At 39.9% G+C, this 26,952-nt stretch overlaps 1 protein-coding gene across 2 annotated transcripts in view; it reads left to right on the top strand.

Moving 5' to 3' along the window:
• PCCB (propionyl-CoA carboxylase subunit beta) overlaps positions 1 to 26,952 on the top strand; it is a 96,302-nt gene that overhangs the window by 18,910 nt on the left and 50,440 nt on the right. For both annotated transcript variants that reach the window (XM_036877374.2, XM_036877373.2), the window contains one exon: positions 12,213 to 12,323. In XM_036877374.2, coding sequence (XP_036733269.2) covers positions 12,213 to 12,323 — 111 coding nt within the window. The remainder of the gene's footprint in view (positions 1 to 12,212; positions 12,324 to 26,952) is intronic.

Genomic DNA, 26,952 nt, shown 5'->3' with positions numbered 1-26,952 from the left:
TAAGGGGCTGCTAGATAGGTTGTTATACTGCTGTAAGTATGCGCCCCATTTGGCCATTGTAGGTGTCTGTGCCACGCCACTCCGTGGCCTTTAGGTCCAGTTTTGCACCCATCCTGTGATGGGATAGGTGGTTATTACCTTGTTTGGCGCTGTTCCGGTGATGGACTCTGTAGCCAGCAAAGTATGATACACAGCAGCCAGTTGCTTCTCTGTCAAGGTGTATTGGACCTCTGCTCCTTTCCATAGTTGTGATCAGAAACCAGCTCGGCATGTGTGTTCAAGCTTGTGCCAAAGACCCCATCCATAACCATCTTTGGTTACATGGACGTCTAGCTCACAGGCCTTGATGAAGCCATTACACTCAAGGCCTGTATAGCCTTGACTGCTCGTTTAGCAGCAATAAAAGCAGCTGCATATGTCTCATCCCAGTCCCACCTGATGCCCTTTCGCACCAACTGGTATAAGAGCTTCCGAATTTGTGCCAAGTGCAGGATAAACACTCTCCAGTAGCCCAAAAGACCCCCAAACTCTTGTAATACTGCCACAGTGGTAGGGGTAGGGAAATCCTAGACCTTGTCTATGACTGCTTCTGGGATACATTCAATTTTACCTGACCAGACAACCCCCAAGAACTTTACTGACAGACCAGGTTTCTGAACGTTGGTGCTGTTCACAGCCCCTCCTTTCTCCTGTAGATGTTGCAACAGTCTAGGAACTGCCCCTTCTAAATCTGTAAGAGAATCAGACGTGAGCATGATAACATCAGTGTAGTGATACAGCTGCACCATTTGTGGTTTCTTCCATGTGATCAAGTCCTGGGCTACAAGTACGTGACAAATGGGACTGTGGATATGTCCCTGTAGGAGGACAGTGAATGTCCACTGTTGGCCTTCCCATGTGAAGGCAAACTGTTTCTGACTTTCCTGTGCTATGTCAAAAGAGAAGAAAGCATTAGCAAGGTCCACAACATACTGATACATCCCTAGTTCATAACTGTGTCCATAAGGGCTGCTATAGAGGGGACAGCAACATGCAGAGGGGGTGTGACTTTATTAAATTCCTTATCATCCATGGTCATATGCCAAAAGCCATCCAGCATTTTTTACTGGCCACACCAGGGAATTGAAAGGACTATGAGTGGGCTTTATGATGCCCACCGTCTCCAACTCCTGTAGAGTTTCTCCCAATTTCTCATGTCTCCCAGGCAATTTATACGGCTAAGTATTTGTCACCCACTGAGGGACAGGCATGGCTACAGGTGGGTGGTGAGCATGTCCCCTCAAAACTGCCTTTACCATACGTACCCTCAAGTCTGAACTCATCTTTAGTGGTCTATAACCACAGGCCCTGCAGGATATATACCCCCAAAATATATTCAGGGATGGGAGAAATGTACATAGTATACCCCTTTGGGGTATATGCCCTATTCCCAGTGGGATTTGGGCTTTCTTCACTCTAACTGCCTTACCCCCATAGCCATCTATCACAGCAGGGGTCCCTGGAAAACGCTCAGGGTTGCCACGAATCAGAGAACACTCAGCTCCTGTGTCCACCAGTGGCAGGACACATATATTCACAGGGGACCAATGAATTGCTAATTCTACATGTGGCTTCTGGTCTCCACCATGTTCCCCAAGGTGGGGACTTTGACCACCCCCCGGTCGAACCATGATGCCCTATCCTCCTCCTGTGTGGGTGAGGGCTCAGGTGATCCTGGGTACTGTCTCCTAGGATGTTTTTCAGGGACACAGGCTGGGCATGAGGCCTTGACTCTCATTTCCATGTCCTGGACCTCAGCGGCTAGAACTGCTGCTCTGGCTTTAATTGGTGCCACAGTTCTAACAGTATTCTATTGGGCTGACCATTGAGTTTTTCTTTCACTACCCTGGCCTTTATCAAGTCAACCCACATCTGGGTCCTTGAGACCTTCACAGGGTTCTTTGCACCTCTCCTTCCAGTCATAGCCTGTACTTCCTTCCATGCTCTTATTGTTTCAACCTCCCCCAGATCTGCTAAAGTATCAGTAGCCTCACTTATGGGGTTCCCTATGTGGGGAGGCAAGAATAGTCACTAGGGACCCAAAGAGAGATGGGGTTGCTGTATGGAGCACCAGATTTCTCATTCCTATGGTGAGCAACTCATTGGGACCCTAGGGGTCCATTTTATAGATGATATTTTTCATGCCCAGCTCCCATAACACCTGCTGAAGCTCTGCATACATTTTTCAGCTAGTGGGTAAGTATGGTGAATCACCCTGATTAGGCCAAACTGCCCTGATGGCTGCTGTCAGCCAATCCAGAAGCTCCTGATTCCTTGAGATGTGATGGGCATTTTGCCATCACTGTTGAAGGGAAGGCAGTCTGCCCAATTGAGAACCCAACATAACAATGTCTTCCACCCTCATATCCCAGAGACACAAAAGCCACATAGGCAGAGGTTCTGACGGCTTCTGCCAAAAGTGGATGCTCATGTCCAACAGCTCATCCTGGGTATAGGGGCGGAGCATGGAGTGCTCCACAACCTTGGGCGGAGGGCACTCCTTCCCCTGAGAAACCTGCGGTTGTTGCATTTTTGCTTTCTTAATTACAACTGGTTGGGCCTTTAATACGGGAGGGGCTGGTGCCTTTGTCGGTGGCCTAGGCAGCAGATCGGCCCTTGGCCCCACCCCTTCATCCTCTCCCAACATGCCCTCTACCATCTCTGGGGCTGAAGGCACCGCTCCTTCCTTCCCCTCCCCACCCAGCCTCCTGCAACGCGGCTTCTCTTGCTGCCTCCTCCCTTGCTGCTGCTAACTTGTCTTCCAGGAGTGTGACCCTTCTTCTCAATAACTGTCTCTTTCTTAAGGGCATCCCCTAGGTTATCACCAACTTTTTGAGGCAATGCCGAAGTGCATTTCTGTCTTACCCAAGTGTGTCTGTCTTCTCGATAACTCTTTTCTACTATCTTGAGAAACAAAAATCCCACAATCCTGGCTGCTACACGGACACTCAGGGCCTCTAAGCAGTTTTTCTGTCTCATGGAAGGCTAATTCCATGGCTTCCTGTGTCTACACTCTTCCCCAATTGTGGGGAAGGGCCCACCTGTCTAGGAGATGCTTTACCCTAGACCAGTTTGGGTGAAGCCACACCCTGTGCTGCTGTATCACTGTGGTCTCCCCACCGTCCACAGGAGGGTTTCCAGGCATCTCCCCACCATCCCTAGGGGCAGTCCACCCAAGCATCGCACCCGTGAAGACAGATTTCAGGTTCGGAGATCTTGCTGATTATGCTAGGTGTAATTTCAGGGGGAAATTAAGTTCCCAGCCTGGGGCAAATTATCTTTCAAGTCGAAATCAGTCGAAGGGAGAAATAAAGTGGGAGAAACCCGTTTATTGCCTACAAACAGGCATCCACTTCTGCTTGTCCTGTGTCTCTTGTGACCCAGTTGCTAAAAGGGCCCCCACCAGACCTCTCTGATCCAGATATACCCTTACTTCCCATACCCTTGTAATCACTTATTGTTGTGGAGATGGACTACCTCTCTCCACCCCTTGGAAACACCTACTGATATGGAGATGCACTAAGGCCAGGTGAAAGATTCTGGAAATACTGCAATTTACCCACACCCTCCAAAAAGATCCTTCCTGCTGCTCTGCAGTCAGTTCTGATCTGGTCCTAAGCAACCACTGATAATCTTTCTGTCTCTGGTTTTTGCACCTCTTCACTTATCATAATTTTTTTTGAGGTTTACTCTTACTGTATTGTGTATTAATGATTCATTCCTTTTTATTGGTGAATAATGCTCTATTACGGATGTACAACATCATGTTCATCCATCAGTTGATGGATATTGGGTTGTTTTTACTTTCTGGCTATCATAAATAATGCTGCTGCGAACATTTGTATATAACTGTGTGGACATATATTTTTATAACCCTTGAGTAGATACCTAATCATGGAATTGTTGGGCCTTAAGTTTATTTATAACTTTTAAAGAAACTGCCATTTTTTTCCCCAAATGGCTATCTGTTTACATTACCACAACAATGCTTTGAGGATTTCAGGTTCTCTACATCCTTGCTAATACTAGTATTGTCAGTCTTTTTCCTTGTAGCTATTTTAGTGGTATGTAGTGGCATCTTACTGTGTTTTCAATTTGCATTTCCTGCTGATTAAATCATGTTGAGCATCTTTTCATATACATGCTAGTCATTTGTATATCTTCTTTGCTGAAATGTCTATTCAGATCTTTTGCTCATTTTGTAATTGGATTTTTGAAAATTTTATGAGTTCTTTATATATTCTGGATAGAAGTCATTTATCAGATATATGATTTGCAAACATTTCTGCTAGTTTGCGGCTACCATTTTATTAATGGTGGCATTTGAAATCCAAAGTTTTAAATCCTGAAGTCCAATTTATCATTTTTTCTTCTTTTATGGAGCACTTTTATTGTCATGTGTAAGAACTCTCCCCATTATAAAGTCTTGAAGATTTTGTCAGTGTTTTATTTTTATTTTTATTTTTTAACAGAGTTTTACAGGTTTGGCTTTCATATATTAGATCTGTGATCCATTTTGAGTTAATTTTTCTGTTTGTGAGGTCAGGATCTAAATTTATCTTTGTCCCACCACCATTTATTGTCATGACTACTCTTTCCCCATTGAATTGTCTTTGCACTTTGGAAAAATTGATTGACCATAAATATAATGGTTTATTTCTGGCTCAGTTCTTTTCCATTGGTCTGTGTGCTTATCCTTATATAAGAACCACACTGTCTTGATTACCCAACTTTGAAACTTCTAGAAAGGTATGATAAAGTCCTCCACATTATTACTCTTTTAAAAAGTTGTTCTGCCTATTCTGGTTCTTTGCATTTTCATATAAATTTTTGCATCAGCTGCCACCTCTACAGAAATGCTTGCTGGGATTTGATAGGAACTATAATATGTAATTGAGTCTCTAGATCAATTTTTCAAGGATTTATATCTTAACATATAGGTCTGCCCATCCATGTAAATAGAATGTTTTTCCATTTATGTGGGTTGTCCTTAATTTCTCTCAGTAATACTTGGAACTTTAAACATACATGTCTTCTCCTGCTATTTATAACTCTTTTTGGTATCTATGATTTTTCATTGAGGTGGATTATTTTTATTATGAATAGTCTTGCTAATTGCCTTTTTTGGCTTTTCTTCTTTGCAAGAATATAGAAATAAAATTGGGTTTTGTATGTTGATCTTATATCCTGCAACCTTGCTGAACTTGCTTATTCTAAATTTTTGCATATGCGGATTCCTTAGGATTTTCTATATAAATGATCATATCCTTAGGATTTTCTATATAAATGATCACATCTTCTGCAAATAGAGGAGGTAATTTTTATTTGTTCCTTTCTAATCTGGATGCCTTTTATTTTTCTAACGTAATTTCTGTAGCTGGAACATGCAATACGATGTTGAATAGAAATGGTGAGAGTGGACCTCCTTGTCTTGTTCTTGAACTTTGGGAGAAAGCTTTCATTCTTTTACCATTAAGTATGATGGTAACTGTGGTTTTTTTTTTCTCGGGTGTCTGTGCTTTATCAGATTGAGGGAGTTCCCTTCTTGTTTGTTGAGGGGGTTACTGTGAAGGGTGTTTAATTTTGTCAAATCCTTTTTTCTGCATCTGTAAGATAATCCTGTGATTTTTATCTTTTATTCTATTGATAATGGTGTATTACCGTAATTGAATTTTGGAGATTACACCAGCCTTGTACTCCTGTTATAAATCCCACTTGGTCATGGTATGTAACCTTTTCATAAGTGACTAGGTTCTGTTTGCTAATATTTTGTTGAATGCTTTTGAGTCTATTATCAAGAGATATTTGTCTGCAGTTTTCTTTTCCTGTGATGTCTTTTTCTTTCCCCTAATTTTTTGCTGCTGTGAATTCTAACCCCTGCCTCCCCCCAGCTTTATTGAATCTAGTGATACCATTTTCTGGTTTTGGGGTCAGGATAATTCTGGCCTCATGGAAGGAGTTAGAGGTGTTGCCTCCTCTCTGTCTCTCTTTTTGGGAGAACTTGTAAAGGATTGACATTATTTTTTAAATGTTCAGTAAAATTCATCAGTGAAGCCATCTAGGCCATGGATTTTGTAGATAGTTGTATGATTACTGATTCAATGTCTTTATTTGTTGTGGGGTTATCAGAGTTTCTTTCTTCTAGACTCAGTTTCAGGAGTTTTTGTTTTTATAGAAATTACCCATTTCATCTAAGTTATCCAATTTGCCATATAGTTAATACTATTTTCTTACAATCATTTCTGTAGCGATGCCATCTCATTTCTGATTTTAGTAATATGAATTATTTTCTTGTCAGTCTATGTAAAGGTTTGTCAATTTTGTCTTCAAAGAACCAACTTTAGGTTTTGATTTTTTTCTCTATTGCCTTTATATCCTTTTTTATTCCTTTTTCATTTATTTCTTCTCCAAGTTGTATTTTCTTCTTCCTGCTTGCTTTGTTGTACTTTTTGGTTTCTTAAGGTGTAAGGTTAGTTATTGCTTTGAGATCTTTCCTGATTTATAAATTTCCCTCTCAGTGCTTTTATCCCATAACTTCTAGTATCTTACATTTTCATTTATCTCTAAGTATTTTCTAATTTTTTTGGTAATGTTTTTCACCTGTTGGTTATTTAGGAGTGTTTTGATTAATTTCAATGTATTTGCATTTTCAAGTTTCTTTTGTTACTCTGCTTGAATTCCATTGTGACTGGAAAAGATGCTTTGTATAACGTTAGTCATTTAAAATTTACAGAGACTTATTTTGTGGCCTAACGTATAATCTCTCCTAGAGAATATCCATGTGCAATGGAAAAGAATTTGTATTTTGTTGTTGGGGGCAGTGTTCTGTGTATGTCTGTTCCACATATATAATGTTCAAGCCCATTATTTCCTTACAATCTTTTGTCTGGTTGTTCTATCCATTATTGGAAATAGGGTGTTGAAATCTCTAACCATTATTGTGTACCTGTTTTTCCCTTCAATTTTGTCAATTTCTGTTTCATATATTTTGGGGCTTGCATGTTTTTATAATTGTTATCTTCTTGGTGTATTGAATATTGAACTTTTAATAGAGTTGTCTTGGTCTCTTGTAGTTTTTATTTGAAGTCTAGTTTGTCTGACAAAAGTGACCAGATAGAATTCATCAGTGAATCCATTTGATCCTGAACTTTTGTTTGTTGGGAGGTTTTTGATTGAATCAGTAATCTTCTTACTATTGGTCAATTCCTATTTTCTATTTCATCATGATTCGGTCTTGGTAATATGTTTCTAGGAATTTATCCTTTCTTCTAGGTTCTTGATGTATGATTGTTTATATTAGTCTCTGATCATTTGTAGTTCTGTGGTATCTGTTGTAACATGTCCTCTGCTTTTTGCCCCCCTTTGTGAGTCTAACTAAAGGTTTGTCAGTTTTGCTTTTCAAAGAATCAGCTGTTAATTTCATTGATCTTTTCTATTGTCTCTTTAGTCTATATTTTGTTTGTTTCTGCTCTAACCTTTTCCTTTCCTTCTAACTTTGAGATCATTTGTTCTTTTTTAGTTCCTTGTAGTATAAAGTTAGGTTGTTAGATTTTTCATGTTTCTTGAGGTGGGCATTTATTACTATAAATGTCTCATATAACTGCTTTTGCTGCATACCATGAATTTTGGGATTCTACATTTCCATTTTCATTTGTCGTAAGATATTTGTCTCTTTTGTACTCGAATCCCATTGGTTGTTCAATAACATGTTCACCATGTTTGTGAATTTTCTAGTTTTCTTAGTATAATTAATTTCTAGTTTCGCACCACTGTGTTTGGAAAAGATACTTGATATGATTTCAGTCCTCTTAAGTTTAATACAGCTTTTGTAGCCTAACATATGATCTAGTTTGGAGGTGTTCCATGTTCACTTGAGAAGAAAGTGTATTCTTCTGTCTTTGGATGGAATGTCTGTATATATTGAAGTCTCTCTGATCTAATATGTCCTTTAAGGCTGATGTTTCCTTATTTTCTGTTTGGATGATTTATCCTTTGATATAGGTGGGTTGTGAAAGTCCTTGCTGTCTATTACTCCCTTAGGTCTGGTAATACTTGCTTAATATATTTAGGTGCTCCTAATGTTAGACACATCAGTATTTATATAACAAATATTACATCTTTCTGGATTGGTCCCTTTATCGTTATGTAAAGCCCTTCTTTGTCTCTTACTACAGTCTTTGTTTTAAAGTCCATTTCGTCTGATACAAGTATGGCTACTCCAGCTTTCTTTTCGTTTCCATTTGTTTGGAGTATCTTTTAACATCCCTTCACTTTCAGTCTGTGTGTCCTTACATTTAAAGTGAGTCTCTTGTTGGGAGTATCTAGATGGGTCTTATTTTTTAGTCCATTCAATTAATCATTCTGTCTTTTGGAGCATTTAGTCCATATTATATTAAAAATAAAGGCATGCGATGATAGCAGATTTGTTAATTATTGTCTGTTTTTGTAGTTCTCTGTTCCTTTTCTCTTGATCTTTTTCTTTGTAGTTTGATGTTCTTTAATGGTATGTTTAAATTGCTTTCTCTATTTTTTGTATATTTTCTGTAAGTTTTAGGTTACCACAAGGCCTACATATACAAATTACAACTGTCTCTTTTAAATTGGTAATAACTTAAGTTTGATCCCATTGTAAATCTCATCATTATTACTCCCTGCCTTGACACTTTTTATGTTTTTGATGTGACATTTTACATCTTTTTATCTTGTGTATCTCTTAACAAATTATTATAATCAGTTTTTTTTTACTACTTTTGTCTTTAAACCTTCATACTAGCTTTACAAGTGATTAATTTACCTTTAGTATATATTTACCTTTCCAGTAAGATTTATTTTTTCATATGTGTTTTATTACTAACTAGTGCCCTTTCTTTTTCAGCTTGAGGAATTCCCTCGAATATTTCTTGTAAGGCCAGTTTAGTGCTGATTAATTCCTTTAGCTTTTGCTTGTCTGGAAGAATATTTGTCTCCTTCATTTCTGAACAGTAACTTTGCTGGGTGGTGTAGCTCTGTGCCAAAATGGGTTTCAGCTCTGGCAAATTCATTCTGGATTTGGTGAGACTAAAAAATGACAACAGAATGTTTGGGGTTAAAAAAGGGGCTTTTATACCTAGCTTTTTTCTCATGGTGGCAGGTCAAGCACTGGAGTCCCATCCACCTCTGTCTCAGCCTCTGCTCCAGGCATTTCCTCCACTCCAGGCCCTGCCCTCTCCTCCAGCCTCTGCTTTCCTCTTCCCCTGCTTCCCTCTCCCCTTAGCATGGGGGCAGAGTTCTTTTTATAGCAACACAGGCAATAATGGATTATTGCCAATGGGTATCAAAGCATGTGCCTGCCCAGTAGGCTAAGTATTACATCATTGCACGTATACAGTGGATGTAGGTTAGAATCAGGTGAGGATCCTGGCCGTGGAACTTCCATTTTCTCTATGGTAGAGTATTCTTGGAAGTTTCTGTCTTTATTTCCAACATTTTGGCTTTATCTTGCCACTCCCTTCTGGCCTGTAAAGTTTCTACTGAAAGTCTACTTTTAGTCTTATGGGGTTCCCTCATATGTAATAAGTTGCTTTTAATATTCTCTCCTTGTTTTTAACTTTTGACATTTTAATTATAATATGTCTTGGTGTGGGTTTCTGGGTTTCTCTTATTTGGAACTCAGGCTGTCTTGATGTCTTTTCCACATTAGGAAGGTTTGCAGCCATTATTTCTTCAAATAAGATTTTTGCCTCTTTCTTTCTTCTCCTCCTTGGAGCCCTATGATGTAAATGTTAGTATGTTTGCTTTTTTCCAAAGTCCCTTAATATGCAGCCTTATATACTTAATCACATTTCTACAGTTTTTAGCACTCTTCTTGTGGCTTTGAATTTCTGTCTGGTATTACCCCCCACCCCCATTCTCCCACCGCCCCCAACCTGAAGGGTTTCCTGAACTGGTATGGGTTGCGGTAGCAGCCTTAGTTAAGAATGCTACAGATCCCACTGTTCTTACCTAATTCGTTAATAAGCATTCCTTTTTAAAATATTTTGTCTGATTCCAGAGCCCTGAAGTGTTTTTTTTTTTTTTTAAGTTTTGTCATATTTGTTTTTTGTAGTTTCCTGCACTTCTTACCATAGCTGGAAGTCTACCTCCTCAATATTTTTGCAGAATAGGAAAAACTTTTTTTCCAACTTACTTTTACTGTGGTAAAATATATATAATATAAAATGTACAAACTTAACTATTTTCAAATGTACACTTAAGTGGTTTTAAATACATTCATAGTGTTGTATACAACCATCACCAATCTCCATCTCCATAACTCTTTTTATCTTGTAAAGCTGAAACTCTATTTTTGATTAAACAATTACTCCCCATTATCCCCTCGCCCTAGCCTCTGGCAACCAATATTCTACTTTGTTTCTATGACTTTTGACTAAGGACCTCATATAAGTGGAATCATACTGTATTTGTCTTTTTTTTTGACTGGCTTATTTCACTTAGCATAATGCCCTCAAGGTTCAGCGGCGCTGTAGCATGTGACAGGATTTCCTTTCTTTTCAGGCTGAATAATATTACATTATTGGTAATAACACATTTTTCTTACCTATTCGTCTCTTGGTGGGTCCTTGGGTTGCTGCTACATTTTAGCTATTGTGAATAATACTGCTATGAAATTGGTGTACAAACGTTGCTTTGAAACTCTGCTTTCCATTCTTTTCAGTTTCCCCCAGAAGTGGAATTTCTGGATCATATGATCATTCTATTTTTAAACTTTTGAAGAACTTCCATACTGTTTTACACAGTGGCTACATCATTTTACATTCCCACTAACAGTGTACAGGTGTTCTGATTTCTCCATATCCTTGCCAGTGCTACTTGTTTTCTGTTTTAATAGCCATCCCAATCTGTGTGAGGTGGTATCTCATTCTAATTTTGATTTCCATTCCCTAATGATTAGTGATGTTGAGCTGGAGGGGGAGGGGCTTGTAACAATGAAGGGAGGTGAGCAACAATGGCTGCCTACCTCTCTAACTGCATCTTTTTTTAAGAATCAGCAGTGGGTGATCAGAGTACAGATCCACAATATTTGGAGAACAGTGCCCAATCTGCCTACCTTGGCTTCTGATAGCTATGTGTAAGTTGCTACAGGAATACATGCACAGCTGTCTGCCTCCTTGCTTGGGATTGGGTAACTGCTACTGTGCTAAGAGTTGAAACTGACAGAAATTAACCACAATTTACCCTCCAAATCTTCACCTGCAAGTTGCCAGCCTATAAGAGGCTCCAGAGTTCCAAAACATTACATCAGACATATGCTAGTACAATTGTTGTCTAGGTGGAGAGACAGATTCCTGGTACTTCCTACTTTGTGGTCTTCCCAGAATCTTCTTTCTCTATATGTTCTTCCATATGGTCCTGAGCTGTGTCCTATGCTTTACAGAAATTGGGTTCAGAGCCAAGGCAGGGCTGAAAGTGGACATACTTCTCTTAAGTTGATGGGGCTCAGGGGAAGGAAAGAAGTTGGGAGTTGGGCAAGGAGTCCTTGGGCCTTTATCATCTTGCCAAAGGTCCTCCAGTCCCCAATGTGTCTTTTCCAGGAGGTGGTTTGAGGCTTGTCCCTTCACAGCACCTTGTCCCTATACAGCCTTTCTAGCTCTTGCACTCCTCTCTCTTTCCCTTGCATCCTGTCTAGGGCTGGGCAAACATCGAAGACAAAATAAAGTAGCACCTGCCTTTTGTGTTGCCTTATAACTGCTGGATGCCCTCTGTGGAGGGTGTGAAGGGGCTCCCAATAGAGGTTATGGTTCCAGGGTAATTGTTGGCCCTGTGTATTCTGCCTAAGGTGTTCATTCATTCTTCCAGCCAGCTTTGTGCAGATAGGGATGCTGGGCTTGAGGTATGTTTAAATCTGGAGTGAGAGTGAGTTTCTGTCCTGGTGGACCTTTTGGGGAACTGCTGCAAAGGAGGGAAGAGGAGAGAGGGCGTATGTGCCAGAAAGTAATATGCCAACCGTCCTACCAGCTATGGGGAGAAATTGTATATATAATTCTGGAAGAAACTGTACTGATTATTCTCTTGCCTCCAGGAAATAATTTCTGTGAATTAAAGTGAAGTGTAATTCTATTGTTGCCTTTATCTTTCTGCAGATAATGCCTTGAACACTTCTGTAACCAGATGCCTTTGCCTTTTTCTTTTGGTAGAGGAATGTCATGGCGTCTGGAGTCATCCCTCAGATTTCTCTGATCATGGGCCCGTGCGCTGGTGGGGCTGTCTACTCCCCAGCCCTAACAGACTTCACGTTCATGGTAAAGGTAAGAAAGAAGAACCTGTTTCTCTGGCCCTTTGAGATTTGTGCAATACCTCACCTGCAATAAAAATAATTCCTGACCCAGATCTGGGTTTTTATCTGCATTCTCTTTGGCTTTCTGTGTAGTGATGATAAGGTCATGGTGGATAGGAAATTTTGGCATGAAATCTGTAGCTTGTTGGAGGTTCAGAGGTACAATGTGCTTGTGTGCTTCATTAGTGGATGATTTTACTTAATCTGAGTTGCAAATGATTCTCAGGTAATCAAAGGGTACTGTCCTCTGCTCACACAGATGATTGTTTACTGAATCCTATTCAGTTTCTCAGAAGGCTTTTCTGTAATGTGCTTGCTTCAGCTTTTTGCAATTTTATTACATTTTTTCTATAATAGTAACAGTGAACCTGACCTCCAACTTCATTTGGAGAGGTTCATATTTTTAATATATGAATTTTTTTCTTTTCTTGTGAGCTTGTGTTTTTTGGAATATAAGGGGTGAGGTGGGGTGGAAATGTCACCATGGGCTATGCCGAGCCAGGGACATGTCCAGTCTAATCTTCCTGGGATTGTTTTTGCAACTTTTTCTTTTTCTTTGAGCTGCTGCTCTTGCTGCCAGCAGCTTCTCCAGGTCCCCTGCCTAGTGGCTCTTCCTTAGAGGAGAACTTAACTACTCTGCACTGCAGCATTCCCTCCACCTTCAGCTTCATCTTTAATATATTATTTTGATGAAATGATATTCTAAAATGATGAGTAAATGAAGCCTATTTGGATCTTACTATGCTGATGGACAGTGACTGCAATGGAATATGGGGAGGACTTGATAATGTGGGTGAATGTAGTAACCACAGTGTTACTCATGTGAAACTTTCATAAGAGCATATATCACAGTGTTACTCATGTGAAACTTTCATAAGAGTGTGTATCAGTGATACCTTAATAAAAAAAATCCTATTTGGATTTATACATGAGTGTTTACCATTAACCGAATGAATATCCTTGAAAAAAAATCAGTCTCTTTCTTTTAAAATATTTTAAGCAATAATGAGCAATAAATGCCAAGACAGAAAGATGGTGGCAAAAAGTAAAGATAGTCACCTAATGTAAAAATAGTAAATAGAGGGAGGACAATAGGATATGCTTTTTTCTTTTGGGTAGTTTGGCAGTAGGAATGCAGTACAAATTCAGAAGTTTGGAAAAGTGCTAATCCTTTGACCCAACTATTCTGTTCTTAGTGACAGATTGAAAACGACCTAAATAATCAACAACAGTGCTGGATTTTAAAATTTTTAAGAAGGCTACATCTTTTACTTCCTGAACAAAGCAGAATTCCCTGAACTTTGTCCACTAAATGTAACTATACTATACCTACTTGGTGCTACCTCAGTCGTCTTCTCCTTCCGGGTAGGAATGGAGGTGTGAGGTCATTTTACTTTAATGGCTTCCTTTCTCCCTCTCTCCATATACATGCACGTTGCTGAATACAATTCTTCACACCTTTTCACTAGCCTTACCCTGTCATTTCTGTTTTCAATGTTATCTTCAGTCTGTCCTTTGGTACTGGACCCTTTCATCAGAACTTACCCATGTTTAAGTCTTTCTTATCTTCAAAGACAAAGCCCTCCCGTAGTCTGTATCTCTCTGTGGCTGTTGCCCTGTGTCTATCTTCCTGCCTTCTCCTTAACACACTGTAATTTGGCCTTTTCCCCTCAGTTCACTAAACGTGTTTTCAAAGGTCACAAGTGTCTTCTTTGTCACTAAAAATGCTCTTTACTCTTATTTTCTCAATGTTTCTACAACATGAGGCTTCCATGAGGCCATACTCTCGTGTTTTGGCATTTTCTCTTATATTTCTGGTCTTAAGTTTCTTGGTTTTCATTGCTGTTTCACTCTGTTCCACTCACTATGATACTGGAGTTCATTCTAAAATGCTTTCTCATATTTAAATATTTTTTTCCCAACATTATTAAGTTGTAATTGACATAAAATATTATGTAAGTTTAAAGTATACAACACATTGACCTGATGTACTTATAATTGCTAAATGATTGTCACTATAGTGTTAGCTAACATGTCCATCATCTCACAGTTGGAATTTCTTTTTTGTGGTGAGAACATTTACGATTTATTCTCTTAGCAACTTTCAAGTATATAATACAGTATTGTTAACTGTAATCACAATGTTATGCAATAGATCCCCAGAACTTACTTATCTTATAACTGGGAGTTTGTACTCTTTGACCAACATCTCCTCATTTCCCCTTGTCTTGCAGCCCCTGATAACCACCATCTATTCTGTTTTTATGAGTGTTTAGATTCCATATATAAATGAGATACAATATTTGTCTTTTTCTTATTTACCTTAGGAAATGCCAGGTGAAATGCCCTCAAGGTCCATCTATGTTGTCACAAATGGCAGGATTTCTTTCCTTCTTACGGCTGAGTAATATTCCAGTGTGTGTATATGTGTTACCATTTTCTTTATCCTTTCATTTGTTGATAGATACTTAGATTGTTTCCATTTCTTGGCTATTGTGAATAATGCTGCAGTGAACCTGGCAGTGCAGATACCTCTTTAAGGTCCTGATTTAATTTCCTTTGAATGTATATCCAGAAGTGCTGGATCATATGGCATAGTTCTATTTTCAATTTTCAATTTCAATTTCAATTTTTCAGGAACTTCCATATTGTTTTCTATGGTGGCTGTATCAATTTACCTTCCATATCCTTAACAACACTTGTTACTTCTTTTTGATAATAGCCATTCTAACAGGTGTGAGGTGATATCTCATTGTGGTTTTGATTTGCATTTTCCTGATGATGAGTGATATTGAGCAGCTTTTCATGTACCTGTTAGCCATTTGTATGTCTTTGGAAAATGTCTATTCAGGTCCTCTGCCGATTTTTCAACTGGATTTTTTTGTTGTTATTGAGTTGTATGAGTTCCTTAAATATTTGGGATATTAACCTCTTTTCAGATATGATTTGCAAATACTTTCTCCCATTTGGTAAGTTGCTTTTTCATTTTGTTGACAGCTTCTGCACAGTAAACGAGGCATTTTAGTTTGATGTAGTCCCACTTACTAATTTTTGCTTTTGTTGCTGTGCTTTTAGTGACCTATCTGTAAAACTGTTGCCAAGACCAGTGTCAGGGAGCATTTAGCCTATGTTTTCTTCTAGGACTTTTACAGTTTTAGTCCTTCTTAGTCTTTAATCCATTTCAGGTTAATTTTGGCGACTTTGGAAGATATATGTCCAATGAGTTTCATTCTTTTGCATGTGATTATTCAGTTTTCCCTGTACTATTTATTTAAGAGACTATCTTTACCCATCGAGAATTCTTAGCTCTCTTGTCAAATGTTAGTTGACTGTAATAGGTTAAGGGTTTATTTCTGAACTTTTGATCTTGTTCCATTGGTCTATGTATCTGATTTTATGGTAGAATCATACTGTTTTGATTACTGTAGCTTTGTAGTATAGTTCGGAATCAGGAAATGTGATGGCTCCAGCTTTTTTCTTTCTCAGGATTGCTTTGGCTATTTGAGATCTTTTGTGGTTCCATACAAATTTTAGATTTTTTCTCATTTCTGTCAAAAATATTACTAGAATTTTGATAGGAGTTGCATTGACTCTGTTGATGACTTTGGGTAGTTTAGACATTTTAATAATATTACTTCTTCTAATCCATGAACATGGGATCCCATCCCATTTATTTGTGTCTTCATTGTCTTTCATCAAAGTCTAGAGTTTTCAATGTATAGATCTTCCATCTCCTCATTAAATTTAAGTATTTTGTTATGTTTGCTACTATAAGTGAGTTGACTTTTTTTATCACATATTGTGTTAGTATTTGGAGATGCAACTGATTTCTGTTTTTGTTTATATGCTTTCTTTTAATTCTGCATTTTCATCCTAAGCAATCTGGTTTTCCACTTGCAGATCTTTAGTTAATATCTGCATATTGGTTCTACCTCTTCTCTCGTATCCTCCACAACTAATCATCAAGGCTAACCATTCATCTTAAATATTCCATGTGTGTGAGAGTTCAGTAAAAATGCTAACAGATTCTTTTTTTAAAGGACTAGACAAGGTAACAAAAGGTCAGATGAGGGGGAAGAGAACACTATGCAAGAATAGATACTTCATGAAAGAAGTGTAATCAAGGGTTAGCCCTGCCAGGTAATAAAATGTATTATAAAGCTAATATAACTAAAGCTGTTTAATCAACTTGTAAGTAAACAGAAAGACCAGGGGAACAGACAGAATTGAGAAATAAATCTAAATATACTTGGTGTAACTCCGGGGAGAGGACATCCCAGGGCAAAATACCTCTAAAACCGAAATCAGTAAAAGTGGGAAATAAAGTTTAAAGCCATGAACAAACTGTGCCTGTCTTTTTATTGCTTGCAAACTGCAGTCTGGGTCCGTCTCTCTCTCCTACTCAGGCAGAAGCAAAAAAAAGACCTCCCCCTAACCTCTCAGGTTCAGATAAGCCCTTGGTTGCCCAGGTAATTACCCATTGATAGGGAGATGAACTACTACTCTCCACCCCTGAGGATCGCCTGTTGATATGCAAATGCAATAAAGCCAGGTGAGATATTCTGGCAATATTAAAATTTTACCCACACTTGGACATTTAGTTTATGGTGAAATGGATATTGTTCTATTCAGGGTTACTGATAATGTTAATTTGTTGTTTCAAAGACACCAGTGATTGCTGCATTACTAAATCCAACTGACATTTCCTATTCCTTACTTGACCTTTATGGCAGCATTTGACCTAGCTGATCACTCCTTCCTCTGAAACATGAGGCTGCCGTACTCTCTTGGTTTTCTTCTTCTAGCTCTTCTCTTATTTCCTTGGTGATCTTATCCTGTCTCAAGACTTTTAATATCCATCTGTATGCTGAACACTCTCAAATGTCTTTTTCTTCAGGATGGAATAGTCTCCTGAACTCCAGAATTATACATTCAGTTGCCTACTAATGTTTCTATTTGGACTTTAATGGGTATCTCAAATTTGATAGGTTTTGATCTCTAATAAACTCTTCCCAAGTGCTCTCCTGAAGCCTTTCCCATCTTAATAAATGACAAGTCCAGCCTTCCAGTGGGTCAGGTTAAAAATACTGACAGTGTTTTGATTCATCTTTTTCTGTCACATCCCAAGTTCAGTCAGTCAGAAATCATATTTGTTGTATGTTTGGATATTATCTAAAATCAAGTTGCTACCACTTTGATTCAAGTATGCCACCTGGATTATTGTAAAATCTTTCTGTTCTCTCTGCTTCTGTCTCTGCCTCCTCTCCCAGTTAATTTAAAACATTTTAAACACTTGTAATTGTGTAGTGTAATATACTCAGGGAAGCACGTAAAATATGTATAGTTTAGCAATTACTACAAAGTAGGAATACATGTAGATAAAACCCAGATCAAGAAATGTCCCTCCAGGAGCCCTGCCCCCATTATCTTTCCTTATCACTATTGCCTCTATCCATCCTGCCTAGAATTGTTTATTGTCTCAACTTCTATGGTAATTTTTAAATTTTCTTTGCTTTACAGTTTAAATTTTATGCCTCATGAAATAATGTGGTTTAGTGTTGCCTATTTTTGGCCTTTAATGTAAAGTGAAATCATATAATATGCATTCTTTGGTGGATGGCTGTGACCTGTATTTTTTAATTTATCCATTTTCTTTGTAAATATAGTACATTCTTTTAATAGCTGTGTAGTAAATTATCTTAATATACTCATCCATTCTACTGTCAAAGGACATTTGTGTTTCTGGATTTTTGCCGTTGCAGGCAATGCTGATAGCATTCTTATGCATGTGTCTTGGTGCAATGTGTTTTAGTTTCTCAAGGCAGGGACAATGTTATGTCATAGGATTTACATATCTTCAGCTTTTCTAGGTACTAAAGAGATTGCAGCAACTTACACTTCTTCTAGCTGTGTGTATGAGAATTTCACTTGTTCCACATCATTGCCAGCACTTTTATTAACATAATTATGCCAGTTTGTGTGTAGTATGATCTCTCATTGTGGTTTTTCATTTGTATTTCCATGACTAATGAGATGGAGGAACTTTTCATAATGTTTCTTTTGTGACATGCCTCTCCATATATTTTGCCCATTTAAAAACTTGAGGTTTTTGGAGTTTTTTCTTAATTATTTTTAGGAGTTCTTTGTATATTCTGGATATAATGTTGCCCCTATCTTTTTCCATTTTGAATTGTATTTTTCCTTCTCTGAATGTTGTCCTTTGAACTGATCTTCAAAAAATGTCTTGACTTTGAAATTTCAAATTTACTGAATTCTTAACCATCGGAAAGTGGGTTGTATGTATCTTATCTTTTTACTCCCTAATGCTTATGTTTAATTTTTAAGAACTAGGATGCTTTCTTAAATAACCAGATGCTAAATTTAAGAAGTTTAACACTGATACAATACTTTAGAAGAATTGTGGTAAAACATACATGAAAGGTTAAAATGGTAAATATTAAGTTACAGTTATATGGCATTAGGTGCAGTCATGTTTTTATGTAACCCTCACCACCATCCATCTCTAGAACTTCTTCGTCTGCCTCAACTGAAACTCTGTACTCATTAAACGCTAGCTCTCTATTCCCCCTTCCCCTTCAGCCCCTTTCTGTCTCTCTCAATTTGTGGTATCATACAATATTTGTCTGTTTGTGATTGGCTTATTTCAGTTACCAGAGTGTCTTCAAAGTTCATCCATGTTTTAACATGGTTTGGCTCTTGTGTTTCTGTGTATTTGTGTTGCTATTTTTGTTCCGTTTTCACCTTTTGGCTGTTGTGAATAATGTTGCAGTAATCACTGGTGAATAAGTATCTGCTTGAATCCCTGTGTTCTGTTCTTTTGCCCATATACCTAGGAGTTGAGTTAGTGGGTCATATACTAATTCTATTTAATTTTTTGAGGAAACCACATGCTGTTTTAGTGGCTGCATCATTTTATATTCCACCAGCAATACACAGGTCCAATTTCTTTACATTGTTGCCTACACTTGTTATTTTGTGTTTTTATAATAGCCATTCTTATGGGTGTGAAGGGTATCTCATTGTGGTTACCATTTCCCTTATATTAGAGGTGTTGAAGTGTCTTTTTGTATTCTTATTGGTATTTTGTGTATCTTTTTTTGATGAAATGTCTATTTAAGTCCTCTGTCCCTTTTTAAGTTGGGTTTGTCTTGTTGAGTTGTAGGAATTCTTTATATATTCTGGCTATTAATGACTTATGAGATACATCATTTGCAAATATTTGCCCTGATTTCTTGGCCTGCCCTTTCATTCTGTTGATAGTGTCCTTTGCACAAAAATATTTTAGTTTTAATGAAGTTTAGTTTATCTGTCTTTGGTCTGCTTTTGTTATATCTAAGACATTTTGCCAAATTGGATGTTATGAAACCTTTCCCCTATGTTTTCTTCTAAGCTTTTTTATTTTACCTCTTATGTTTAGGCCTCTGATCCATTTTGAGTTAATTTTTATATATGATATGATGTGAGTTTCAACTGCATGTTTTTGCATGTGTATATGTAGTTTTTCTATCACCAGTTGTTATAAAGACTTTCCTCACTGAATGGTCTAGGAGTCAGTGTCAAAACCATTTGAGCACATAGGTGAGGGTTTATTTCTGGGCCATTTTGTCTATTGGTCTAAATGTCTTTATGCCACTACTGCACTGTTTTAATTTCTCTAGGCTTGTGGTAGGTTTTGAATCAGGAAGTGTGAGACCTCGAACTTTGTTCTTTTTCAAGATTATTTTAGTTATAGAGTCCCTTGAGATTTTTCTACTTCTCCAGAAAAATGTCATTGTGATTTTGGTAGGGATGGCATTGACTCTGTATATTGGTTTTGGTAGTGTTGACAGTATTGAGTCTTTCAATCCATTTCTTTGTGTTTTTAATTTCTTTCAATGATGTTTTATTTTCAGTGTACATATCTTTTGCCCCCTTGGGTAAATTAGTCCTAAATAATTTCATTTACAGTAGCTTTTAAAAGAATAAAGTATTTTTGTAATTTCCTTTTTCAGATTATTCGTTGTTAGTGTATTGAAATTCTACTGACTTTTGTGTGTTGATTTTGTATCCTGCAACTTTTACTTCTTCCTTTCAGATTTGGATGCCTTTTCTTCTTGCCTAATTACTATGGCTAGGACTTCCAGTACTACACTGAGTAGAAGTGGCAGAAGTCGGCATCCTTGCCTTAATAGGAAAAGTTTTCAATTTTCCACCATTGAATATGCTGTTACCTGTGGATTTTTCTTATATGACCTTTATCACATTGAGGTAATTTCTTTCTGTTTCTGGTTTTGAGTATTTTTATCATGAAGAGTGTTTAAGTTTTGTCAAATACTTTATCTGCATCAATTGAGATGATCATGTAATCTTTCCCCTTTGTTCTTTTAAAATGTGGCATATTACATGATATGTGTGTTTGAACCATCCTTGCATTTTAGGAGAAAATTTCACTTGGTCTTGGTGTATAATTCTTTTAAAATGTGGAATTAGGTTTGCTAATATTTGTATTTTTGCATTAATATTTACATGGAAAACTGATATGTTTTCTTGTCATATCTTTGTCTAGCTTTGGTATTAAGGTAATGCTTGGCCTTGTTGAATGAGTAAGGAAGTGTGTTCTCCTCTTTTTGGGAAGAATTTGAGAAGGATTAGTATATAAACCTTCCTGAAGTGATTGGTAGATTTCACCATTGAAGCTGTTTGGTTTTGGGATGTTTTTTGATTACTGATTTATTCTTCTTAGTAGTTATAGGTCTGTTTTGACTTTCTATTTTTCCATGAGTCAGTCTTTGTAGATTGTCCCGTCCAGCGGGACCTAGTTATTTGTGGGGACGAGGGAGATCCGACCTGAAAGAAAATGGGGGCGAGAGAAGAGCGAAGGCAAGACAATGTTCTGATCAAGCCTTCAAATTTTATTGTAAGACGGGGGTACATATATACTAATGTTCAGGGGCAGAGTGGGCCATAGGATACTTGTAAGCAGGGGATTGGCTGCACAGCAGGGATGGCGCAGCGAGTTACATTCTGATGGGCATATGATAATGGGGAAGGAGGGGGAGAAGAGTATCTCTTGGCGCGCGCGGGCTTTCTTGTTGGCGCGCGCGGGCTCGCAGCTAATCTCCAGGAAGTGAAGCAGGAACCTCATGAACTGTGGCCATCTTGTTGTCTTTGTGTGGCTCCCAACATCTCCTCCCTTTCTATTTATTTCAGAAAGGTGGGCCTTAATCGAGTGAGGGAATAGAGGCCTGGCTCCTCCAGTAAGGTAACATCTTGCGAATGTCTACCTATATGCTCTCGGTATCTTTTAGGGAGGAGAGGCAGAGCTGAAAGCCAAATTGCTAGCTGATATTAAGGCTTTATGTACATATGGATACCAACCTCTATGCAAGCCAGGCATATTCTCAGGGAGGACCAGAGAGGTTCTAGGAAGAACCCTCCCTTGCGGTACTTTGTCTCGCACTCATCTCGATGCCCATACCCTCATAAATGGTAATGGGGTATGTCTGGTTCTGGCCGACCAGCATATGGGCCACATTAATTACGGTGCCAGAATCGATGGTACCATGGTTGAGGTGCCTGTAAAGTTGAGAACTGGAGACCGGGAGCGTTGGTTGGCTCGGTATTAGACTCTTCATCACAGGCTGTAAGTCTGTGATAATGAACAGCAACTGCTGGCTTGACGAGCTGGTCAACCTGCTCTCGAATAAAGGCTGTTAGTTTTCTTAAGGCCCAAGGGCCAAAAGACACTAAAAGGAGGAGTCCTGCTAAGGGTCCAAGGATGGTGGGGATCAGAGTTGTGAGCCATGGGGACTTAGTGAACCAGGACTCAAAGGGACTTTGGCTAGCTTCTCGCTCTCTCTTTCTCTGGTCTAGCCTTTCTCTAAGCTTTGACATTGAATCTCTTATTATTCCGGAGTGGTCTGCATAAAAACAGCATTCTTCTCTTAAAGCTGCACACAGACCTCCATCTTTTAGGAGCAGTAGATCTAGCCCCCGTCTATTCTGCAAGACGACTTCAGAAAGGGAAGTCAGAGATTCTTCAAGTTTGGTAATAGATTGTTCTATGGTTTTTAGATCGTCGTCAATGGCGATTCTCAGCCCTTCATAGTTTTGGTTCCCCTGGATGATGGCAGCTGTCCCTGTTCCCACTCCTGCTGCAATTCCTACTCCCACTAATGTGGCTAGGGTCAACGAGACTAGTTCTCTCTTGTACCTATTTTTAGGGTCGAACTCAGTGACAAATGAGGAATCATCATGATATATAAGCCTTGGTACTAGTTGAACCATAACACAGAAATCATGGGAGGAATTGAAAACAGAGGTGGAAACACACGGTGTTAGTCCAGTGTTACAAGCCCACCATCCTTGACGGGGAGGGACTAGATACCTGTTCTCGCCTGAGGAAACTATAGGTAGGGTGTGATTACACAGACTTTTATGGGTTGAGGGAATTGTTCCTAAACATGTAGCTTTTCCAGTTACCTCAGTCAGGGTTAACTTTTGCGAGCCCCAGCTACAGGCTTTGTGGCTGGTCGTATTATTAAAATTGCCTAACAATCCTAGTCCTTCATAGTAAGGAGGTGAAGAGGAAAAGCATAACCAACAGGATTCGGTAGAATTTGGGTTGGTGGTATTTAGAACTCGGAAAGCTCCTTCAAGGAGGTTGAGAAAGCGCCATCCGGTGCTAGGAAGGAAGGTGGGTCGGTTAAGAGTGGAGGCGAAGGAAGGGGTGGCAGCGTCTGCAGGTGGGGCTAGGGTTGGCGCGGGCGGGGCTGGGAGACGCGGCTGGTCTCGCAAGACAGCGTTGGGTCCTACTGGGACAGCTGGAAGAGGCTCTGCTTTAAGCTTGATTGTAAACGAGACTCCATTATCATAGCCACTCTGGTAGAGTCTCAGTCCCCATGTGGCCCCCGTTGTCCAACTAGTACTCCGTTTCCCAGGATTGGTGAATTCGATACGCAGCGGGTGACACCATGTATTGCACGTGCCATCGTTGCCCCGATTTGAGTGGGTGTAATTAGCAGTGACTTTAATAAGGTCCCATGAGGAGGAGGGCCGCCAGTAGGTGTCACCTGAGGTCTCACAACTCCAGCTTGCACAGTAAAAATCTGATAATCCTTGACACTTCCAATTAAGGGCCTGGCTACGATGGTAACCAGGGCAGACATAGAAAGTGAGGGTTTTCAACTCTCTCCTCTTGCTGGGTTCTCCGCATCCTCCCCAAGGGGGCGATCCTAGGCTCCCAGGGGAGGAGGGGGGTTTTTGGAAGTCTGTGTGTCCTTCCAAACCCCAATTGGCTGCATCTATTGCTAATGTACACAGGTCGGGGTACAGGTCTGGCCACCAGGAATAGGGGTGTGCTATTTTTGACACACTCCAAACTACGTTCCCTGTCCCACTGATCACCTCCCAGGTCAAGTTGTGAGACTGCTGTGGGCTGGAACATCTGCCTGGGGGAAGGGAGCACAGTACCAGTACAATGGCACACAGTTCGAAGGCGATCATCTTAGGGGCGTTCTGCTGATCTTGAGCTGGAGAGGATTCTTGGTAGATTGGGCTCTCCACAACAGGTTTCACATGAGATGCGTGGATCCACTTCTTGCCTTCTGAAATTAAACAGAAAGGGAAGGCTTCTCAGGGGTTAACATGCCCTGGACTAGAGTTATTGTTTTTGCTTTTATTTGTGTCTAGAAGTTTAATGAGCCTATCTGGGAGCCATCGGGCATTTTGTGCCTTAGCATCATATATACAAGCATGTCCTTTCCCCCATATGAGCACAGGGTCAGGCCCGTGCCATGTGTTGGTCATCGGATCTCTCCACATAGCCTGTGCATAATTATCTGCCGTGGAGGGATGCCAAAGGCGATCAGCAGCGGTTTTACCCGCGGAGTCATAAGTAAGGAAATTAAGAACAAACAGTGCATGATTTAGGAGTGTCTTTGCATTACCTGTTTTCGGATAGAGTACTTCTCCCCCCGACTGAAGTTTGAATAACATGTTTTTAAGGGTTAAGTGGGCTCTTTCAACAATGCCTTGGCCTTGGGGATTATAGGGGATTCCTGTTATGTGCTTAATACTTAACTGCGCACAGAACTGTTTAAAGCTAGAGCTGGTGTATCCAGGCCCATTGTCAGTTTTTAAGATTTTAGGTGGTGGTAGATATGCCAGGCATGAGAGAACATGGGTAATAACATTTTTAGTTGCCTCTCCCGTTTGCAAGGATGCACATAGGAAACCACTACATGTGTCAATAGACACATGGATATATTTTAATTTACCAAAAGAAGGGTAATGAGTGACATCCATTTGCCATATCTCTCCTGGAACTAACCCCCGGGGGTTGATTCCGTTATGAGGCTCTGGGAGGAGAGTTAGACATCCTTGACATTGCCGAACTATTTGGCGGGCTTGTTCTCGGGTGATTGAAAATTTGAGTCTAAGAGTGTGAGCATTGAGATGATGTAGTTCATGAGCCCGTTGGGCTGCAGCCAAGGGTGAGTCTGACGTGACAGAGGCTACTAATTGAGTCGCCAGATCAACTCTGTCATTGCCTTTGGCAAGCGGCCCTGGAAGGCCAGTGTGAGCGCGTATGTGCCCGATGAAAAAAGGGGCATCGCGGTTTAGAATTAATTTTTGCAATTTTGCGAATAGGGGGGAAGCATTTGTAGAAGGACGTATATAAGGCACTGTCTCTAATAGGGGAACAGAGGTTGCTACATAGGCACTGTCAGTGTAAAGGTTAAAGGGGGCATCTATTAAAAGCTCAAAAACTTTGATTATTGCAGTTAGTTCAACAAGTTGTGCAGAAGAGAGGTCTGTCTGTATTCGAGTAACTTGCCCATTAATACTGAAAGCGGCTATACCGGAGGAGGACCCATCAGAGAACACTATCACGGCCCCAGCAATTGGCGTGGTTTTAGTCCTTTTGGGAAAGACAACCGGGGTCTTTTGAAGGAACTGGACTAATCTGTCTGCAGGGTAATGATTATCTATTGTCCCATGGAAGGAGGTGCAGCTAATTGCCCAATCATCATCATGTTGAATAAGCCATTGTAATTGAGATGTATTGTATGGGAGGGTTATAACTTCAGGGTCTCTCCCAAACAACTTGAGAGCTGCTTCTCGGCCTAAACGTAAAAGGGCAGCAACTAATTGAGGATAGGTAGCTAAGACTCTAGGGGGGGAGGCTGGCAAATGAACCCAAAATAGTGGATGGTTTTGCCAAAGGACTCCTGTAGGGGAGAAGGGGGTAGGGAAAATGAGCAGCCACAAACTTAGATGAGGAGAGAAGTAGCTAATGGTCTGTTCAGAAATAGCCTGCTCTACAATGGTTAATGCCCTTTGTGCTTCTGATGAAAGCGAGCGGGGGGAGGAAGGATCAGGGTCTCCACGTAGGACATCAAACAAGGGCTTTAACTCTCCGGTGGTCAGCTTTAGATAAGGCCTGAGCCAGTTGATGTCTCCTAGCAGACGCTGAAAATCATTAAGAGTGTTTAAGGAGCTTCTCTTTAACTGAATTTTTTGAGTGAGGATTTTATTAGAAAATAATTCAAAGCCTAAAAATAGTTGGGGGGGGTGGACCTGGACTTTTTCTGGGGAAATTTGTAGTCCTCGATCTCGGAGGGCAGTGACTAGCTGTTGACTGGCCGCATAGAGCTGTTGCTGGTCAGGACCGGCAAGAAGAATATCATCCATATAATGGATAATATACAAAGTGGGGAAGAGCAACCTAAAGGGGTCTATAGTCTGGGCTACAAACTTTTGGCAAAGAGTGGGGCTGTTGGCCATTCCTTGTGGGAGAACTCTCCACTGAAACCGGGGAGAAGGCCCTACACAATTGGTAATGGGTATACTAAAGGCAAAACGTTTGCAATCATCAGGATGCAAAGGTATGGAGAAAAAACAATCTTTTAGATCAATTACTAATTTGACATGCCCTTTAGGGATGGCTATTGGAGAGGGAATTCCCGGTTGTAATGCGCCCATAGAGACCATAGTCTTATTAACCGCCCTGAGGTCTTGTAGGAGCCTCCACTTGCCTGATTTCTTTTGGATTACAAAGATTGGGGTGTTCCAAGGGGATGTAGAAGGTTCAATATGTCCAGCAGCCAGCTGTTCCTGCACTAACTCTATGGCTGCATTTAATTTTGTAGTGGTAAGGGGCCATTGATCGATCCAGACAGGAACATCACTTTTCCAAGTAATCTTGTCTGCCTGGAGTGCAGGAGGAGCAACGGCCCTTACGAAAAATGTTTTTCAAACCCTAAACCTGAGCGGTCTATCTTAGGCGTGGCCAGTATCGGGTTGGGATCTCCCTGTTTTAGTTTGCCCAACCCCTGACCAGGGAGGTAACCCTGTGAAAGCATCTGCTGTGTTACAACTTCATTAGGGCTACACATGATGACTTTCATTTGAGAGAGGATATCTCTTCCCCAAAGATTTACCGGCAACCCAGGAACTACGAAGGGTTGAATGAATCCGGTATTTCCTTCTTCATCTTCCCAGTTTAATAACTGTGAGCTCTGTAAGGTGTTTCTTGACTGCCCAATTCCTTGTAGATGGGTCAAGGAAGCGTGTAAGGGCCAGCTGGAGGGCCATGA

This window comes from Manis pentadactyla, chromosome 1 (assembly GCF_030020395.1).
Source record: "Manis pentadactyla isolate mManPen7 chromosome 1, mManPen7.hap1, whole genome shotgun sequence".
Classification (NCBI taxonomy): Eukaryota; Metazoa; Chordata; class Mammalia; order Pholidota; family Manidae; genus Manis; species Manis pentadactyla.
Note: the sequence above shows the minus strand (reverse complement) of the source record. Positions and strands in the feature narration are given on the sequence as shown.